Source organism: Amblyomma maculatum, chromosome 7, assembly GCF_055883805.1.
Source record: "Amblyomma maculatum isolate TAMU_Amacu chromosome 7, ASM5588380v1, whole genome shotgun sequence".
Lineage (NCBI taxonomy): Eukaryota > Metazoa > Arthropoda > Arachnida > Ixodida > Ixodidae > Amblyomma > Amblyomma maculatum.
In genome coordinates this window covers 141,909,933-141,927,711 of record NC_139350.1, presented here as the reverse complement: position 1 = coordinate 141,927,711, position 17,779 = coordinate 141,909,933, and the positions used below count along the sequence as shown (strand labels likewise).

Here is a 17,779-nt window from a genome sequence, read left to right as displayed (position 1 = left end):
AGTGCGGCTAGCATAGGCTATTATTCGCTCAAACCCGTCTTGATGCTGAACAAGGCCCGCGCCAAGACCGATACTACTGGCGTCAGTGTGCACCAAAGTGTCAGCCGCTTCATCGAAGTGCGCCAGAACAGGGGATGTTTGAAGGCGCTCACGAAGCAAAGAGAAGGTCATCTGCTGCTCAGAGTTCTACACAAAGGAGGTAAGGCGCGTCAGAGGTTCCGCGATCCGAGAAAAGTCCGCAATGAACCGCCGATAATATGCGCACAGGCCGAGGAAGCGCTGAACAGCCCTCTTATTAGTTGGAACGGGAAACCGTGCGACGGCAGCAGTCTTATCGGGATCCAGGCGCACCCCATCAGCGCTTACAACATGGCTGAGGAACTTGAGTTCTGTACACCCGAAGTGGCATTTCTGGGGCTTCAGCGTGAGATCAGCAGAACGGAGGGCTTCCAGGACAGCTCGAAGGCGTTTGAGGTGTTGGTCAAATGTTTCGGAAAAAACAACTACGTCGTCCAAATACACAAGACAGATCTGCCACTTGAGGCCAGTGAGGACGCTGTCCATCATCCTTTGGAATGTTGCTGGGGCCGAGCACAAACCAATTGGGAGTACTTTGAATTCATATAGGCCATCTGGAGTGACAAATACGGTTTTTTCTCGGTCTCTTTCGTCTACTTCGATTTGCCAATAGCCGCTTTTCAAATTATTAGATGAAAAATAATTAGCACGTCGCAATCTGTCCAGTGAGTCATCGATGCGCGGTAACGAGTATACGTCTATCTTTGTCACATTATTCAATTTTCGATAGTCGAAACAAAATAGGTGAGTGCCGTCCTTCTTCTTGACCAGGACTACTGGTGAAGACCATGGACTTTGCGAAGGCTGCACAACACCATCATCCAGCATCTCCTGAACTTGCGTCTGGATCATTTCCCGTTCTTGACAGACACACGATAAGGCTGCTGTCGAATAGGGCGAGCGTCGTCATAAGTAATGATTAGGGGTGTGCAAATATTCGAAATTTTCGAATATCGAATCGAATATCATAATATTCGATTCGTTAAACGAATCAAATAGTAGAAATTGAAAATTATTCGAAACAGTTCGAATATCTTCGCAAATGTTCGAATAATTTTCGAATACTTTTCGAATAACCCTCGTTTCAAGCATGTCTGCAGCGACCAGCAAGAAAAGGGGCACATGCGGTCCCTCTTGTTTTCAGCACTTCAGGAACAGGAAGAGTCAAGGCTGTCACAGTTGGGCTCGCAAGAAACTTCACAGGAGCAGATGGATAGGAGAGGAGATCAGTCATCCTTTTGGGGAGTGTTTAATACTTTGGTATCATCAAAACACAATGAAAACCCTTGCTCTTTGATGCAAGAAATGTCCAACTATCTTCAGGCCCCTGTGTTGCCTCGTGATAGCAGTCCATTTCAGTGGTGGCAAACAGAAGGAAAAATCAAGTATGGAGCTCTTGCAACCATGGCCAGAAAGTACCTTGCCATTCTGGCTACTCAGGTGGCAAGCGAGAGGCTCTTCTCAACTTTCTCCAACACAGTAACTTGTCGGCGGGAATCACTTTCATCGGACAGTGTGGAGCACCTTGTTTTCTTGCACGGCAACTCAGTGCAGTCGAAGCTTCCATAACATTTCCCAACAGACCTGCTGTGCAATTTCACAGTCCAGACCCATTTGTTGGTGAATATCCCTAGTTACATTATGATGCACAAGACTGCCTTTATTTTGTTCGCATAGTTAAAACACTTTTTTTACGTATAGTGCTGCCATTGCAACATGCCCAGTCTTCCATATACTCATTTAAATCTTTGTGAAATGCGCTTTGTTTCACTGCATCTGCACAACTCCTAATGTTCCGCCTTTTGGGGTATCAAATTTTATCTTTGTGAATGGTCGTTTCTCATAACTGTTGCAACACGTTTCAGTCCTAGTCATTAAAGGCTCAAATAAAAACTGCAGATTGATCTAGACATGTATCTTCATTTTCTGTGTGATTTCCCCGCAGTGTTAGAGCCTTAATCTAGTCAAGAATTTTTAAAATTTTAGATGACTAGTCTGAGAAAGTCTTGTCTTAGTTGATGTGATGTTGTTTGACTGATGCCATGTTGACAGTACTTAATTTCTAATTGTGCATTCTAGTAGTGCCAGACTGTACTTCTAGCCAAGTTGCATCTAGTAATTTTATTAACTCCTGCCAACTCCACTTGACTTTACTGAGGGCTGTTTTCTTTTGCTTATGGCTCTGTGCAATCTTTTTGCTTTTAAATATTTAGACTTTATCTCGCCTGTAGTCAAGGTTGACGCAGCTGTACATTGTTGTGAACTATATATCAAACAGCATTTTGAATAAAATTGAATTTCAGACACTTTTTAATGTTTTGTAATCAATGTGCAAATGATATGGACATAACTTGCAGATTATTCGATCCGTATTCGATTTGCTGCTTTCACTATTCGATTCGTATTCGATTCGCTGCTTTCACTATTCGATTCGTATTCGATTCGCTTTTTAGCTACATTATTCGTATTCGATTCGATAACAAGAGTGCACTATTCGTATTCGATTCGGGTTGGAAAAAGTACTATTCGCACACCACTAGTAATGATGCGATGTTGTGTGATGGGCCTTTGACGAACCTTCGAGGAAGAAGCAAAACAGTGCTTGAAGTCCAGCAGCAGTTGCTCTAAGGCCCGCCGTTTCTCCTTTGACAAGTGGCAGTTAATGTCGATGTTGTCAAGAGATGGCTCGTTGGGTTCTACTGCCGTGAATGCAAAACCGACCGGATCGTGCGCAACATGGTCAGCGAGAGCGATAGCAGGTCCCAGAAACAAGTGCCGGCGCTCATTAGAAATATTTGTGACAAGGAGTGCAGCCCGGCCATTGTGAAGCTACAATAAACTTCGAGCAGCGCAAATGCCTTGAGCAAGCAGGAGTGAAAAGTTCGCCTCCGCTACAGCATCACCGGTACGGAAATCGTCACAGGTAACTTCCACAAGAGCACTGCTTCGCGGCGGCAGCGAGACGCTCTCGGCGGAAACACGACGTATGGCATTGCAAGGACTGCTACTATCTTGTTCGGCAGATTGTCCAATCGAAAATGTGACGAGTCTATTTCGCAGGTCAATAACTACTCCCTACTCCGCAGAAAGTAAATGCCGAGGATAAGGTCACGGGAGCAGTCACTTAAAACAACGCAACTAACGACGAACGTACGTCAGTTAATCTGAATGCGAGCCGTGCACATCCCCTTTGGAGTAACTATATGACCGCCGGTGGTTTGAAGGTACACACCTGGCCAAGCAGTCAGCACCTTCCTCAAAACAGTCGCCATGCGACCACTCAAAATGGAATAATCGGCACCGGTGTCCACTAATGCATGGACCGTAGTGCGACCGTCTAAAATAACCAGAATGTCCAGAGAAACGCTTTTTGCTTCCCTAGGTGACGGTACCAGCAGCTTGCGGTGGGGTCGAAGCGCTGACGACGGCAGGTCTTCAACGCAGCGACCACCATCTGCCTCGCGAACGAACGTCGCTGTTTTCAGTTTTCCCGATGAGGGCTAGACGAGCGGCCTTGTTCCTCTCGCGAGGAACCGTGGATGAACGTCGAGGAGCGCCTTGGTGAAGTGGAGCGGAACTGACGCTGCAAACGAGATGAAGAACGCTGCTCCGCCAGGTGCTCCTGAATAACTCGGGGTCGTTGACCAAACCGGAGAGGAGGCGAGTCGATGCGGAAGCCGTGAAGACCGAGGCGTCGATACGGACAATCCCGGTAGAGATGTCCTGGTTCACCGCAGTGGAACCAAAGCGGACGGCGGTCAGACGTGCGCCAAATGTCGGCTTTGCGCCGGGGCAGCGGACGATTGTCGAAGTTCTGCACTGGCTGCGACGAGGGCAGCGGAAGTGTAGGTGGCGCGAGAATGGGCAGTGGTGAAGGAGGAGCCTGACTCTGCAGAACTTCCGCATAAGTGGGACGGTTGTTGGTCCCCGACAGCAATGGCGGGTTCGTAACAACAGGCGAAAGGGGGCTCTTGAGCGCCTGTCGCTCCTCCGCCCACACTATAGCAGAAACGGAAGCTGGCGATTGCTGCAGAGGGTTCCAGAACTTGCTCAGTTCTTCGCGCACGACGCTGCGAATCAGTTCGCGCAAAGCTTTGGGATGCCGCTCGGAAGATGCAAATGATTCCGCGATTGTGCCTGTATGAAAAGGTCGGTCATAAGCCACGGCACGTTGTTGTAGCACCCTTTCCATTGTGGTGGCCTCCGCAAGGAATCCGTTTACAGTCGACGGTGGGTTGCGCACAAGGCCTGAGGAACAGCTGCTCTTTCAAACCCCGGATCAAGTGCCTGAACTTTTTGTCCTCGGACATGGCGGGATCGGCTCGCCTGAAGAGGCGCGTCATGTCCTCGACGTACGCTTGGACACTCTCATTCGGCATTTGGATGCGAGAGTGAATGGCACGTTCTGCATGCTCGCGATGATCCGCGCTAGTGTAAGCCTCGAGCAGTTGACGACGGAATTCCCGCCACGATTTTAACACTTGCTCCCGGTGCTAGAACCAGATACGGGCACCGTCCTCAAGGCTGAAGTAGACATTCCTTAGTTTGGCAGCATCATCCCACTGGTTAAAAGCAGCGTCACCCTCAAACTGAAGGAACCGGTCCTCCACATCCTGAAAGAGGTCCCCATGGAAATACTTCGGTAAGCGAGGGGCCAGCAAGGTGTAGTTACAGGCCGGTGCGACGGCCGTTACGTGCTGAGCAGAAGCACTGGATGTCATGGCGGCTGCTAATGGCTGAAGCTCCGGAGACAGTCTCTGGAGCCATCGACTGGCTCGATGCACTGGGGTGTCTAATGGCACAGGGCTTACGCGACCTCTTGCAGATGGAGACTTGCATAGGCGATCGTTTTACCCAGCAGCTCCACCAGAATGTCACGTACACGGTGACTAAGGATGCCAATGATAGGAGGGGGTAGTCCGGAGACAACGGCAACAAGCAGCACAGACGCAAACGCGTAAGCGACACTTCGTCGTCCGTTAAACTTCATCCTCCATTCATACGTCAGTCATATGCGCCACCTGGCAACGCTAGGTGGCAATATGTATTTTCTCTCATTTGCGTATGAGAGAAAATGCTCAAAGAATTCAAAAAAATGATGTGATGCTTCCATTTGGAGGACGGTATATTAGTGCGAAAAGATTATCGCCATTTTTATTGCACAGTATTTCGTAGTCTTGGGTAATAAGGCTATAGTCAATTATTATTTCACACTAATGAAAAGGTCTGTATGGCCACGCCGCCTCCTCTTTTTTCTTTGCGATTTAAATAGAAGTGCTGATAACCAGGAAGCAGAAAATATTCTGAGTATTGATTTTACCAGGTCTCAGTAAGATAAATGACGTCAAGAGCTAAGCAGCAACTTCTCAGTAACGCAAGTATATCATCCCTTGTTGATTCGACGGATCTGGTATTTAAATGCAGTACTTTCAAACACGTGTCTATGTTTTTTCGTCCAACAAGAATAATAATAACTTGGGGATAGACAAAGTTGCTAGGCATGGCTGATGCAAGCATTAGTGAAAACTTACTACGTGGAACCGCTGCCATTATCTTCTCTAGAACACTTTCTCGAACGATCGGAATAATTTGACATGTTTCAGTGCGCCGCGCGAAAATAGAACCGTTTCTTGTCCAAACATACTTCCAGCCATGTTTGCGTTTGCGAGCGATTGCCGTACATAACAGCTTTTTCAGAGATGGGCACAAGTGCTCATTTATGAAGATTGGATGTTCTGTGGATAGCTCTAGAGTAGCGTTTGTCACCCCTTCGTGGATCACTCCCTTGTCGTGGCGGAGGGGCTTGCGAAACTCGATGAAGTCGTGAGCTCTGCGGTGTAGGACCACCTAAGATAGACAGGTCACGGCAGAGAGTTCTGACAAAATGTGATTCACTGGAGAAGGTAATGGCAACCCACTCCAGTATTTCCTGCCAAGAAAACCCTATGGCCAGTAAAAATACCATTAAAGATATGGCGCCGGAAGATGAGCCCCCAGGTTGGAAGGCATCCCACATGTTGCTGGGGATGAACAAAGGGTGATTCCTAGTAGCTCCAGGACGAATGGAGCGGCTGGGCTAAAGCCAAAAGGACGCTCAGTTGTGGATGTGCCTTGAAGCGACCGAAAAGTTCGATGTTGCAAGGAGATATATCCAATAGCAACATGGAATGTAAGATCTATGACGCAAGGTAAAGTGGATGTCGTCAAGCGAGAAATAGACAGACTGAACATTGATATCTTGGGTACCAGAGAGCTCAAGTGGACCGGAATGGGAGAATTTAACTCCGGCGACCATTATGTCTTTTATTGTGGGCACGAATCCAAGAGAAGGAATGGAGTCGCTCTCATAGTAAACAGAAGAATGGGCAAAGCAGTGCTAGGGTACAACCCCGGATCCAAGGTCACCCTTTCAACATAACAGTTATCCAAGTCTATGCAACGACCACTACTGCTGAAGAAGCTGACGTTGAGAGAATTTATGCGGACCTGCAATGCCTTTTAGACCGCACCCCATCATCAGACGTCGTTTTTCTCATAGGAGACTGGAATGCTAAGGTCGGGAGTGAAGAAATATGCGGAATTATAGGCAAGTTCTGTCTTGGCGAGCCAAATGAAGCTGGGCAGAGGCTAGTAGAGTTTTGTCATGAAAACAACCTGACCATAGCGAATAGTCATTTTCAAAAGCACTAGAGGCGCCTGTACACATGGGCTTCACCGGACGGTCTGTACAGAAATCAGATCGATTATATTATTTGCCGGCAGAGATGGAGAAGCGCTATACAAGCAGTAAAAACAAGGCCTGGGGCCGATTGAGGCACCAATCATCAGCTTCTTGTTGCCAAAATTAAGCTTCGATTGATGAAAACGCAGAAAACTAGAAGGCGTTTGAGGTATGATCAGGATCAAATTCCATTAGAATATGCTGTGGAAGTGAGGAATCGATTTCAAAAATTAGATCTAGAAGACAGAGAGCCCGAAGAAATGTGGACTGATGCTCGGGATATGATACAAGAAGTTGCTACTAAGGTAGTTCCAAAGCAAAAGAAATGCAAGAAAGCAAACTGGTTATGTGAAGAGGCTTTGCAAACAGCTGAGAAAAGGAAGATGGCAAAAGTTATGGGGGAAAGAGAAAGATACAAGGTTCTCAATGCGGATTTTCAGAAAATAGCAAGGAGAGATAAGAATGCCTTCCTAAACATACAGTGCCAAGCAGTTGAGGACAACAGCCAATTAAGGAACACAAGAGCTCTGTATAAGATATTCAAAGATATCAAAGGAAGCTTATGTGCTAAGCTGGGCGTGATAAACGACAAACGAGGCAAGGACCTCACTGAAGCCTCAGAGATAAAGAAGAGGTGGCAGGAATACACAGAAGAACTGTACAAGAAGGACCCGAATGTGCAAACCCAACATAAGACGGTTGTGATTACTGATCTCGAGCCGAGCATCCTGAAGAGTGAAGTTGAATGGGCCTTAGCCAGCCTTGCTAAGAACAAAGCTAGCGGAATTGATGGCATTCCAGCTGAGTTGCTTCAAAACCTCAACCATGAGGCTGTTAACATTCTGCATACATTATGTCAGAAGATTTGGACAACCCTGCAGTGGCCACAGGATTGGAGGAGGTCAGTTTACATCCCCATTCCAAAGAAAGGCAGTGACAAAGATTGTTCCAACTACCGCACGATCGCGCTTATTTCGCATGCTAGCAAGGTGATGTTCAAAATCCTCCAAGGTAGGCTGCAGCAGTATGTGGATCGGGAGCTTCCGGACGTGCAAGCTGGGTTTCGCAAGGGCAGAGGAACTAGAGACCAAATTGCTAACCTTCACTGGATCATGGAAAAAGCAATAGAGTTCCAGAAACCCATCTACTTCTGCTTTATTGATTATGCGAAAGCGTTTGACTTCGTAGATCACAGCAGATTGTGGCAAGCTCTCCAAGAGATGGGAGTTCCAATTCACCTCATCTGTCTCCTTAGGAACCTGTGTGAAGGACAAGAGGCCACAGTCAGAACTGGGCATGGTCTTACTGATTGGTTTCCGATCGAGAAAGGAGTGAGGCAAGACTGCATACCGTCGCCCTATTTAACCTATATGCAGAGTGCATCATGAGGAAGGCCGATCTGGACGAGTCTTCAGCTGGAGTGAAAATTGCTGGAAAACGTATCAACAACCTTAGATATGCGGATGATACCACTTTAATGGCAGAAAGTGGAGTGGAACTCAAGAGACTTCTGATGCGCGTACAAGAAGAGAGTGAGAAGCTTGGGTTTAAACTGAACATTAAAAAGACAAAGATCATGGCGTCTTGCCCTATCAAGTCCTGGAGCATCAATGGACAAGAAGTGGAAGCTGTGACAGATTTTATGTTCTTGGGCTCCAAGATTACCTCGGAAAGAGACTGCAGCCATGAAATTAGGAGACGCCTGCTTCTGGGAAAGAGAGCAATGGTTACCCTTGACCGCCTAGTAAAGAGCAGAGACATTAGTCTGTCAACCAAGATCCGTATAGCTCGTGCTATGGTCTTCCCAGTTGTGATGTATGGATGAGAGATTTGGACTGTGAAGAAGGCTGACCGCCGAAGAATTGACGCGTTTGAATTGTGGTGCTGGCGAAGACTCTTGAGAGTTCCTTGGACTGCCAGAAGATCAAATCAGTCGATATTGTCGACCATAAACCCTGACTGCTCATTGGAGGGTCAAATTCTAAAGTTAAAGCTCAGCTACTTTGGTCATCCGATGAGAAGAGAGGAGTCGCTGGAGAAAGATTTAATGTTTGGAAAGGTTGAGGGTCACCGGAGAAGGGGTAGGCAGCGAACGCGATGGTTAGATGGCATCCTCAAGGCACTGCAGATGAAGTTATGTGATGTTAGGAAGATAGTGAGATACCAGAAAGCGTGGCGTGACATTGTCCATAGGGTCACGAAGAGTCGGACACGACTGAACGACTGAACTGAACTGAGCGTTTGTCAGCCTTTTTTTTTCGAGTAAGTTCAAGGATTTTTGTCACGTTTTTCGCAAAGCTGGAACTGAACGATTATGTTTCTCTTGTTTTCGTCTTTTGTGGGCACTCTGTGGCACACATCTATGTCTTTTTGTGTTATGGTTTCCCCAATCTCTTCGCCAATTTTTTCTAGCAACTGTGCTACATTTTAATTTGGCTGCTCCTCAATTCCTTTTAATTCTAGATTTATGTAGCGTGAATAATGCTCGGATTTAAGAAGCGCTGTTTGGGTTTCGGTCAAATCTTTCTCAAGCTTAAAGGTTTGTGCTGAAGCTTTTCACTTTGGCTTTTGAGCTCTTTGTTCTCACTCATGCTTACTTAGAGCCGCTGGTTAGTCTCATCAAGTGCTTTACTCATAAAATTCATGCTTTCATTCAGTTCGTTAATGAGAGAGTGGCAGGCATCGCAATTAGGCTTAAAAAGCGATATAAACTGAAGGTTGTGCAGGCCTATGCACCTACATGTAGTAATGATTACCTGGCATGTGAAAGCTTCTACGAAGATGTAGAATCGGCAATGCAAAAAGTAAAGACGCAGTATACTGTACTAATGGGCGACTTCAATGCCAAGGTAAGGAAAAAGCAGGCAGGAGACCGGGTGACTATGACATTGGGTCTAGGAATAGCAAGGGTGAGTTACTAGTTGAGTCTGCAGAGCGTAATAAGTTAGGAATCATGAATACCTTCTTCAGCAAAAAGAAGAACCGGAAATGGACATGGAACAGTCCTAACGGGGCGACTAAAAATGAAATTGACCTCATACTGTGTTCAACCTCCGCCATTATCCAAGATGTAGCGGTAATCGGGAAAGTGCGATGCAATGACCAAGGGATGGTGAGGTTCTGAATTAGCCTAAATCTGAAGAAGGAACGCAACAGATTAGTAAGGAAGAAACCCATCAACGAATTAGCGATGAGGGGAAGGGCAGAAGATTCAGGATCTCGCAACAGAATAGATATTCAGCTCTAACCAAGGATGGCAACATAACCCTAGAAGCAATGAACAATAATTTCAGGGATATTATTACTGAGTGCGCTGTAGAAGTAGGCGGTAGGATAGTTAGAGAGGATACCAGTAAGGTGTCTAAGGAGAAGAAAGATTTCATTAAGAAACGCCAGAGTATAAAAGCTTCCAATCCAATATGCCAGATAGCATTGGCCGAGATATGAAAGCTAATAATAAGCGCAAGGTAGTCGATATAAGGAAGTATAACATGGAGAAATTGAGCATGCTGTAAAGAACGAGGGAAGCCTTAAAGCGATAAAGAAATTGGGCATAGGTAAAACCCAGATGTATGCGATAAGGTTCAAGGCAGGCAACGTCATCGCGAATATGGACAAGATAGTCAAAGTAGCCGAGTTCTATAAAAATCTCTACAGTAGCCAAAGTAGTCAGGAACGTAATGAGATTGGTGGTAGGAAAAAACAGACGTTCCACCAGTTTCTAAGAACGAGGTCAAAAAGCATTAGAAAATATGAAAGGGGGAAATCAGCTGGAAAGGATCAGATAACTATAGATTTGTTGAAAGACAGGGAAGGATATAGTGGTAGAAAACCTGGCCACTTTTTATACGCAGTGCCTGGTGTCTCAGACGGTACCGGAACCATGCAAGAATGCAAAAGTTATCCACATTTATAAGAAAAGGGCCTCTAAGGACCTTAGAAATTACAGACCAATCAGCTTACTGTCGGTTACGCATAAGGTATTTACTAAGGTAATCGCTAATAGAATCAGGACAACCTTATACTGCAATCAAGCAAAGCATCAAGCAGGGTTTCGGAAACGGTACTCTACTACAGATCATATCCATACCATTAACCAGGTGATAGAATAATGCTGGGAATATAACCAGCTCTTATACATAGCATTCATTGATTACGAAAAAGCATTTAACTCAGTTGAAACCTCGGCGGTGATACAGGCATTGCGAAATCATGGGGGTAGACGAGACGTACGTGAAAGTGCTGGAAGATTTATAAAGTGGCTGCACAGCAACCATAGTTCTACATAAAGTAACAATATGCCCAAAAAGACGGGCCTTAGGCAAGGAGACACGATCTCCCCAGTACTATTCACAGCTTGCTTAGAGGAAGTATTCGGAGACTTGGAATGGGAACAGTTAGGGATAAGGGTAGATGGAGAATACCTCAGTAATCTGCGATTTGCTGATGACATTGCCTTGCTGAGTAACTCGAGGGATGGACTGCAAATAATGAATCATGACCTAGACGGGCAAAGTTGAAAGGCAGGCTTAAAAATCAATATGCAGAAGACTAAGGTAATGCACAACAGCCTCTGGAAGGAACAGCAGTTTACGTTAGGTAGCGAAACACTGGAAGTAGTAGGCGAATATGTCTGCTTAGGACAGGTAGTAACCGCAGATGCGGACCATGAAAAGGAAATAACAAGAAGAATAAGATTGGGATTGATCGCATTTGGCAAGCACTCGTAGATTATGACTAGCAGCTTACCGGCACCGCTCAAGAGGAAAGTATACAGCAGTTGCATTTTACCTGTACTCATCTATTGGGCTGAAACGTGCAGGCCAACCAAGAGGGTTCTACTTAAGTTGAGAACAATCCAGAGGGCTATGGAACGAAAAATGGTTGGGTAATATTAAGGCATAGGAAGCGTGCAGAGTAGGTCAGAGAAATAACTCAAGTTACTGACATTCTAGTGGAAACCAAAAGGAAGAAATGGGCATGTAGTGCGAAGAGAGGAGAACCGATGGTCGCTTAGGGTAACAAATTGGATTCCAAGGGGAGGAAAGCGTAGCAGGGGCGGCAGAAAGTTAGGTGGGCGGATGAGGTTAAGAGGTTCGTAGGGGTCAAGTGGATGCAGCTAGCACAAAACTGGGTTAATTGGAGAAATATGGGAGAAGCCTTCGCCCTGCAGGGGGTAAAGTCAGGCTGATGATGATGATGATGAACCAAACCTTTTATGCAAGCATTTTATGCAAGATACAATGTACCGGTGGTTAGATTTCTGTCTCTCCCTTCCATACAAAAAAGCAATTCGAGTTAATAGGAAGCTTGTACCAACTCTATCATGTCATGTGGTCTCCTCCCGTTGAACAACAAACCAGCGCCCGACGATGCCACCTGCCAAAGGCATGCTCGTGGTTTTTCGAAGCTTTGAGGCTTCAAATGATCGATGCCACCTTACATTGTTTTCCTACATGGCGGTACTAATGCTCACACGTTTAAAATATTACCAAGAGATGACACACAGGCCCTGGGGGGTAAATCTGAAGAAACAACTCAGGGTAATTTCCTTGAATGTGATAGTATGCATTCAGATGTCGATACAGGTGTAGCCACTCTACATAATGGGTTAGCATTTTGAGGTTGAAAGTGTGATGTCGAAGAATATGGCCTTCAAATCAGTAAAGGGTGATCAGACCGATAATTTAAAAGTGGGCAGCGACCTACGAATGTAGTTGAACCTTAAAAAATTGTTCTGGCATAAAATTTCAAAACATTTTTCTGGAAAGAAAATGGGTGATTTTTAAGTCATGCTGCAAAATTTAACATTTGATATGGTACGCCCTCCATCCTGTTTCAAAGGGGGCACCTGTAACAGAGGCATATGCTAGTGAATGTACAAGAACACACGCGCCAGCGCGCACACGCATGCACACGCACTCACATCCACGCGCGAACGCACGCACGCACTCACTGCCCATGAAGGCACGGAAACTAAAAACAAATGTTAAGAACCGTACTTTGAGTGCCTCAGTGAAAAGAGGATTGAGGGAGTTTGCAATGGAGGGCCTTGAACCCAGGAAGCAGCTGTCATGTATATCTGCACACTGTCGTCCCTCCGGCGGTCCGGCAGATTATAAATGACAAATAATACTCAAGTTACTGCCATTCTAGTGGAAATCAAGAAGAAATGGACATGGACGGGACATGTAGTGCGAAGAGAGGATAACCGATTGCCGTTAAGGGTAACAAACTGGATTTCAAGGGTAGGAAAGCGTAGCAGGGAGCGGCAGAAAGTTAGGTGGGCGGATGAGGTTAAGAAGTTCGCAAGGGTCATGTGGATGCAGCTAGCAGAGAACCGGGTTAATTGGAGAAATGTGAGAGAGGCCTTCGCCCTTCAGTGGGTATAGTCAGGCAGATAATGATGATAATGACTCCAGTACCCTGCAGCTAATGAACATGAAGTCTGCCCTCTTTCCCTGCCGCCAGTGGCACGCTTTGATGAACGGGGGCCGGTAATGATACACGCTCCGCAATTGAGTGGTCGAACCTTCTCCTTATTTATTTTATTCAAAAGTGCCTTCCAATTTTCTTTCCTCTCGCCTGCCATATTGGATGCTGTATGTCAGTTCCAATGCTTAGATTCTTTCCTGCGCCAAATTCTCGCTTGTTGCTGGTGCAATTGTAGGAGCGTTATTCTATGGGGTAAGTAGGTTACTCTAAATCGCATTCCCTACTAGTCGGGCCTCCAGTCAGCGGCTGCTGCAGCCATGCAGTCATGCATAAGATTGCGCTTTTATTGCGAACTTGCAACGGACACTGCGGAGGACACTGGCAGTGTTTCTATTAACTCTGACTGCAGCCTTTGATTGTTTGTGTGGAACAAGATCTCTGAGGCCGAGAACTTGCTCGCGATAGGCTAGAAATTGGGTATGGATGAAATAGGGGTTCAAGAATTGCTGATGGAATAGCGGATGGCGGAGATAAGCGTGATAGAAATGGAATGAATAAGATATCTCTGCGAGAACGAGTGTCCTCAGTGACAGCTGCAGAAAATTGATTTGAAAAATGACAGTTCTTCAGCTAAGGGCAAAAGCAAACCTGAGCGGCAGTTCATTCCGCGAAGCGAGCTTACTGGGGATGTCACCCCAAGTGGTGGACATCCGTTAACACAAACTAGTGGCCCTATATTATTAAGATGATCTTGACGCCTACCTGATGTGGTATGATCATGTATCGGAAAGCTAAAGGCGGACGTATGGGCCAAGCACTTGCCTCAGAGGACAATCATTAGGGAGTTCGGCCGACCGCGGTTTTAGTTTCTTATGACGATAATAATGCCAAGTAGGCGCTGCTCCTCAGACGTCGAGTGACGGAAGAGAGGCCCATGGTAGACGTCATCTTCGCATTTATACTGAACAGAAACTGCTGCTACCGCGTCTGCTTTAAATATATTGTACGAAACCACTATTGCCGTGTAAGGGTCTCCTTGGTCTCAGCCAAGGTGCTGAAGCTGCTTAACTCCCTCCCATTTGGTCTTTTGTTTGGGAACTACCGTGGACGACGAGTGAACTGCTGAAGACAAGCAACCATAAGAGGGGATCGAAGAGCTACTTTTAACTTAAAAGATGTAGGAGAAGTGTGTGCCAGCCATGGCAATGGTAACTAGAGCAAAACAGGAGCAGGGACTTAGCGAAATGGAATAAGGAACATACGTTCATGTTCCAAAACTCTGAGCGCCCGTCAATTTTGGTGGACAGGAACCTTAGAGGAAAAGTCGGGCTGCAAGTAAGCCAACCTAACAGCAGTGCGCGCCGTCATCGCCTTCACAGTGGCATAATCTGCTCTCGATTTGGGCACACTGCGGAGCAGTGCAAGAACCTCGGCTTTCGGACAGCGTAGACCCGGGCTCCCCATGTACCAAAAACGTGTCCGCCCTAATAGAGAATGGTTATTACAATTTGACGATAGGCAGCGCGTAGCGGTCCTCAATGTGATCGCGTCGGCAAGGCGCCAGGCTTGCCGTGTGTATGAAACGCATTAAAGAGGCTACAGTCTAGGTATGCTCAAGACGACAGTCAAGACCAATCAGCCCGACCACCCAAAAGCAGATTCCATAAGCTCTGCATGCCTACTTCGGTAATATCGGTCTTGCAGATGGGGAAAGGCCAGTGAGAGGAAAGGGACGTCAAAGATTATTGTCATGCAGAATTGCAGAAGGAAACCAAATGTAAATATCGCAGTTCTTTCACGTTCGGCTCTATGGATGGCCTCTTATATGCAAGAAATAATGTCTCATATACTGGAACGGAAACTGAGAAACACGTAGTACTGCACAACTACCTAGATTATATTTCCTTCGATAGGCACATAAAGTACTGACAATGATCATACTCTTCGAGAAGACAACTGATCATATTGTAACGCTACTGTCGACGACGAGGAGTTGCGTGGCAGAAGAGAAGAAAGAAGAGAAGGAAGAAGCGGTAGCGTTTTCGAGCTAGAAGGCCTCACCTTGTTCCGGTTTCATCTGTATTGTAAATAAACACCCGTTTAATATTTTATCGCAACAATACCCTCGAGCACTTCTGGCTTAGGCGACAAGCAGAGGTAGACAGAACGCACGGAAAATTCTTAGAGGGGTTGCTTGTCATCGACAGTCTACTCAGCAAGGCCAATGCAGATCAGGATAATTTCCTCCACCCAGATGGTGTAGTCCGGGACCCATCTGACAAAGCTTTTAGTGATCACTAGTAATTAGTGCGTTTTCAGTTTGTTTCATGGAAACTGTCAGTTCTTCATTGTGCGTTTACTTAGCGCATTTTCGCTCTTGTAACACACTGTTTTTCTGGCATTTATACTAGAATTTCAGAGCAAGATTGTCGCCACCAGCGAAGCGTGCGTGATTTTTGTACTTATTCAGGTATCTGCTTTACCGACTGAGTTCAAGAATTGATTTTCTTGAATCAATTTGTTTGTCAGCTACTACTTTTCTCTCCTAAAATCTCAGTGTCAAGAAAGGCAAAAAGAAAAAAACTTAGTCAGTGGAGCACAGATTTCAACGTTTCCTTCAGTTCAAAAAGACACGTAAATAAATATCTATGTCCTAGTGATTAAATAGACCACCGACTTTTACAAAATGATCCTCCGAAAAAAGTGTGTTGAGGGAACGCATGGAACCAACAGCGTGGCCAGTTATATCTTACCTTGTGTTTCCATCCGCCGCAGACATGCTCGTAGAAGTCGACGCAGGCCGGCGTATCCGGCTGAATGCTTTCGAGCAGCAGACTGGCTACTCGCGAGCAGTCAGCCGACCGGCATTCCCCGTTGTCCAAATTGTCGTCTTTGCCGGAAGGCGGCTTGGATCGTTTCAGAATGACCATTGCGACCAGTAGGGCTATGACGATCACCAGGAGAACGGCCATCCCCTTTATCAAGGAACTGCTTCGGTGAGGGAGCACTGGCTGTGCTGGTGTGGATGGCTGGATTGACAAAGGAAATCCGGCCTTGTTGCATTGCTTATCTTTCTTGCCATTGCCAGGCAGCGGGTCCTTCTCAGTTTTCGCCGAACGTACCGAGCCCTTCCCACCTCTCGAATTACGCGGTGTGCACTTCCCGCTGCTTGAACGAGGAGTCTCGTTTTTTAGGTGCCCTGAGACAGATGTCTCTTTCGCAACTACCGGCAAGGCAGCAGATTCCGTCTCGCTGCTCATAAGGGCAGGTCGCTGGTCGATTCCTGGCAAAGCTGGCAGTGTCTCACGGCTCACCGGCAATGACGGCAGCTGCTTGGCACTCTCCAGCAGATGGGATCCGTCTCTGCCAGCAGCGGGTAAGCTCGATGCCTCTTTTGCTATCTGGCCCAGTGAAGGTGGTCCTTCATCGGGTGCACGGAGCGCCGCTAGTCTCGCCAGTTCCGAGCCTTTCTCGTCGCTTCCCAAATGACGCGCCGAGCTCCTCTTTCTCGCACGTGATGGAAGCGCAGCCTTCTCATGATGTAGGAATAAAGAAGGGCCTTTCTCGCCACTGTCAGCCATGGCAGTGCTGCGTAACAATTTAAGATGTAAATAAAACCCTGCTTTAGCTCATCAGTGAAACACCCACACCATACCATATGATTAGCGTTGCGTGTTCGGTATATATCGATAAACCACGGAAACTAACCGCGGGGCCACTTTTATATGAATACATGAAAACCGATAAACCACGAGTTCCAGCTGCACATATAAAACTAAGATCCGCTAAATTCACGTGTGAAATACCCAGAAATGTGGCGCAACAAACACGAACAAAAGCGAAGAGACACAAAACACGCGCACACCGCTTCGCTTGTGTTCGTGTTTGTTACGCCACATTTCTGGGTATTATGCAGCACCAACTAGCCCCTCAAGCTGTTATTTTGAGATGCCTCACGTGTGGAAATCTCCTTCCCTACTTTTTTCGTCTTTCACCCGGAACACAGTCGCACTAAACTGTTTCCTGTTGTTCCAGTCTATGAAAACCACATACTCTTTTTCTGTTCCTTTACATTGTCGCTCCAGCATTATTATTTTCAAATATTTAGGATAGCCATTCGTTTCCTACAAAAAAGGAAACGACACAGGAGTACTAGGGAAGAGCACCTCATCCCGTCAAGGTCATCTGCTGTTTCCATTCAAGCAGTGCCTAAAGGCTCCAGGAAGATACGACGCGAATTGCAGGTTGACCGCACCTATCTTGGACTAACAGTCCGCCAAATTGCCGCTGCAGTTCTCTACACCTGGTACTTTGTTACGCATTAACAAACCTTCCTTACTGACGAGCCGTCAAGCCCCTCGTGGCTGAAGAACAGCTCGAAAACATGTTTGCAGCATTTGCTTTCTTACGAAGACATGACTACGTAGTTCTTGTCAACCCTAATCACCCGGCCGAGAACGTCGAACCATCACAGTGGTAAAATCCTTAGGATCTGATGAAGCGAGTCCTAGGTGTTTTTCTCAATTGCGGTTCATCTACAGTTCA

The 17,779-nt window shown here is 46.4% G+C and overlaps 1 protein-coding gene across 1 annotated transcript in view; it reads right to left on the bottom strand.

The window, feature by feature from the left end:
• LOC146184889 (uncharacterized) overlaps positions 1-16,815 on the bottom strand; it is a 33,860-nt gene extending 17,045 nt beyond the window's left edge. Inside the window, exon 1 of the mRNA XM_084608647.1 lies at positions 15,988-16,815. Coding sequence (XP_084464773.1) covers positions 15,988-16,815 — 828 coding nt within the window. The remainder of the gene's footprint in view (positions 1-15,987) is intronic.
• Positions 16,816-17,779: the final 964 nt, after the last annotated feature.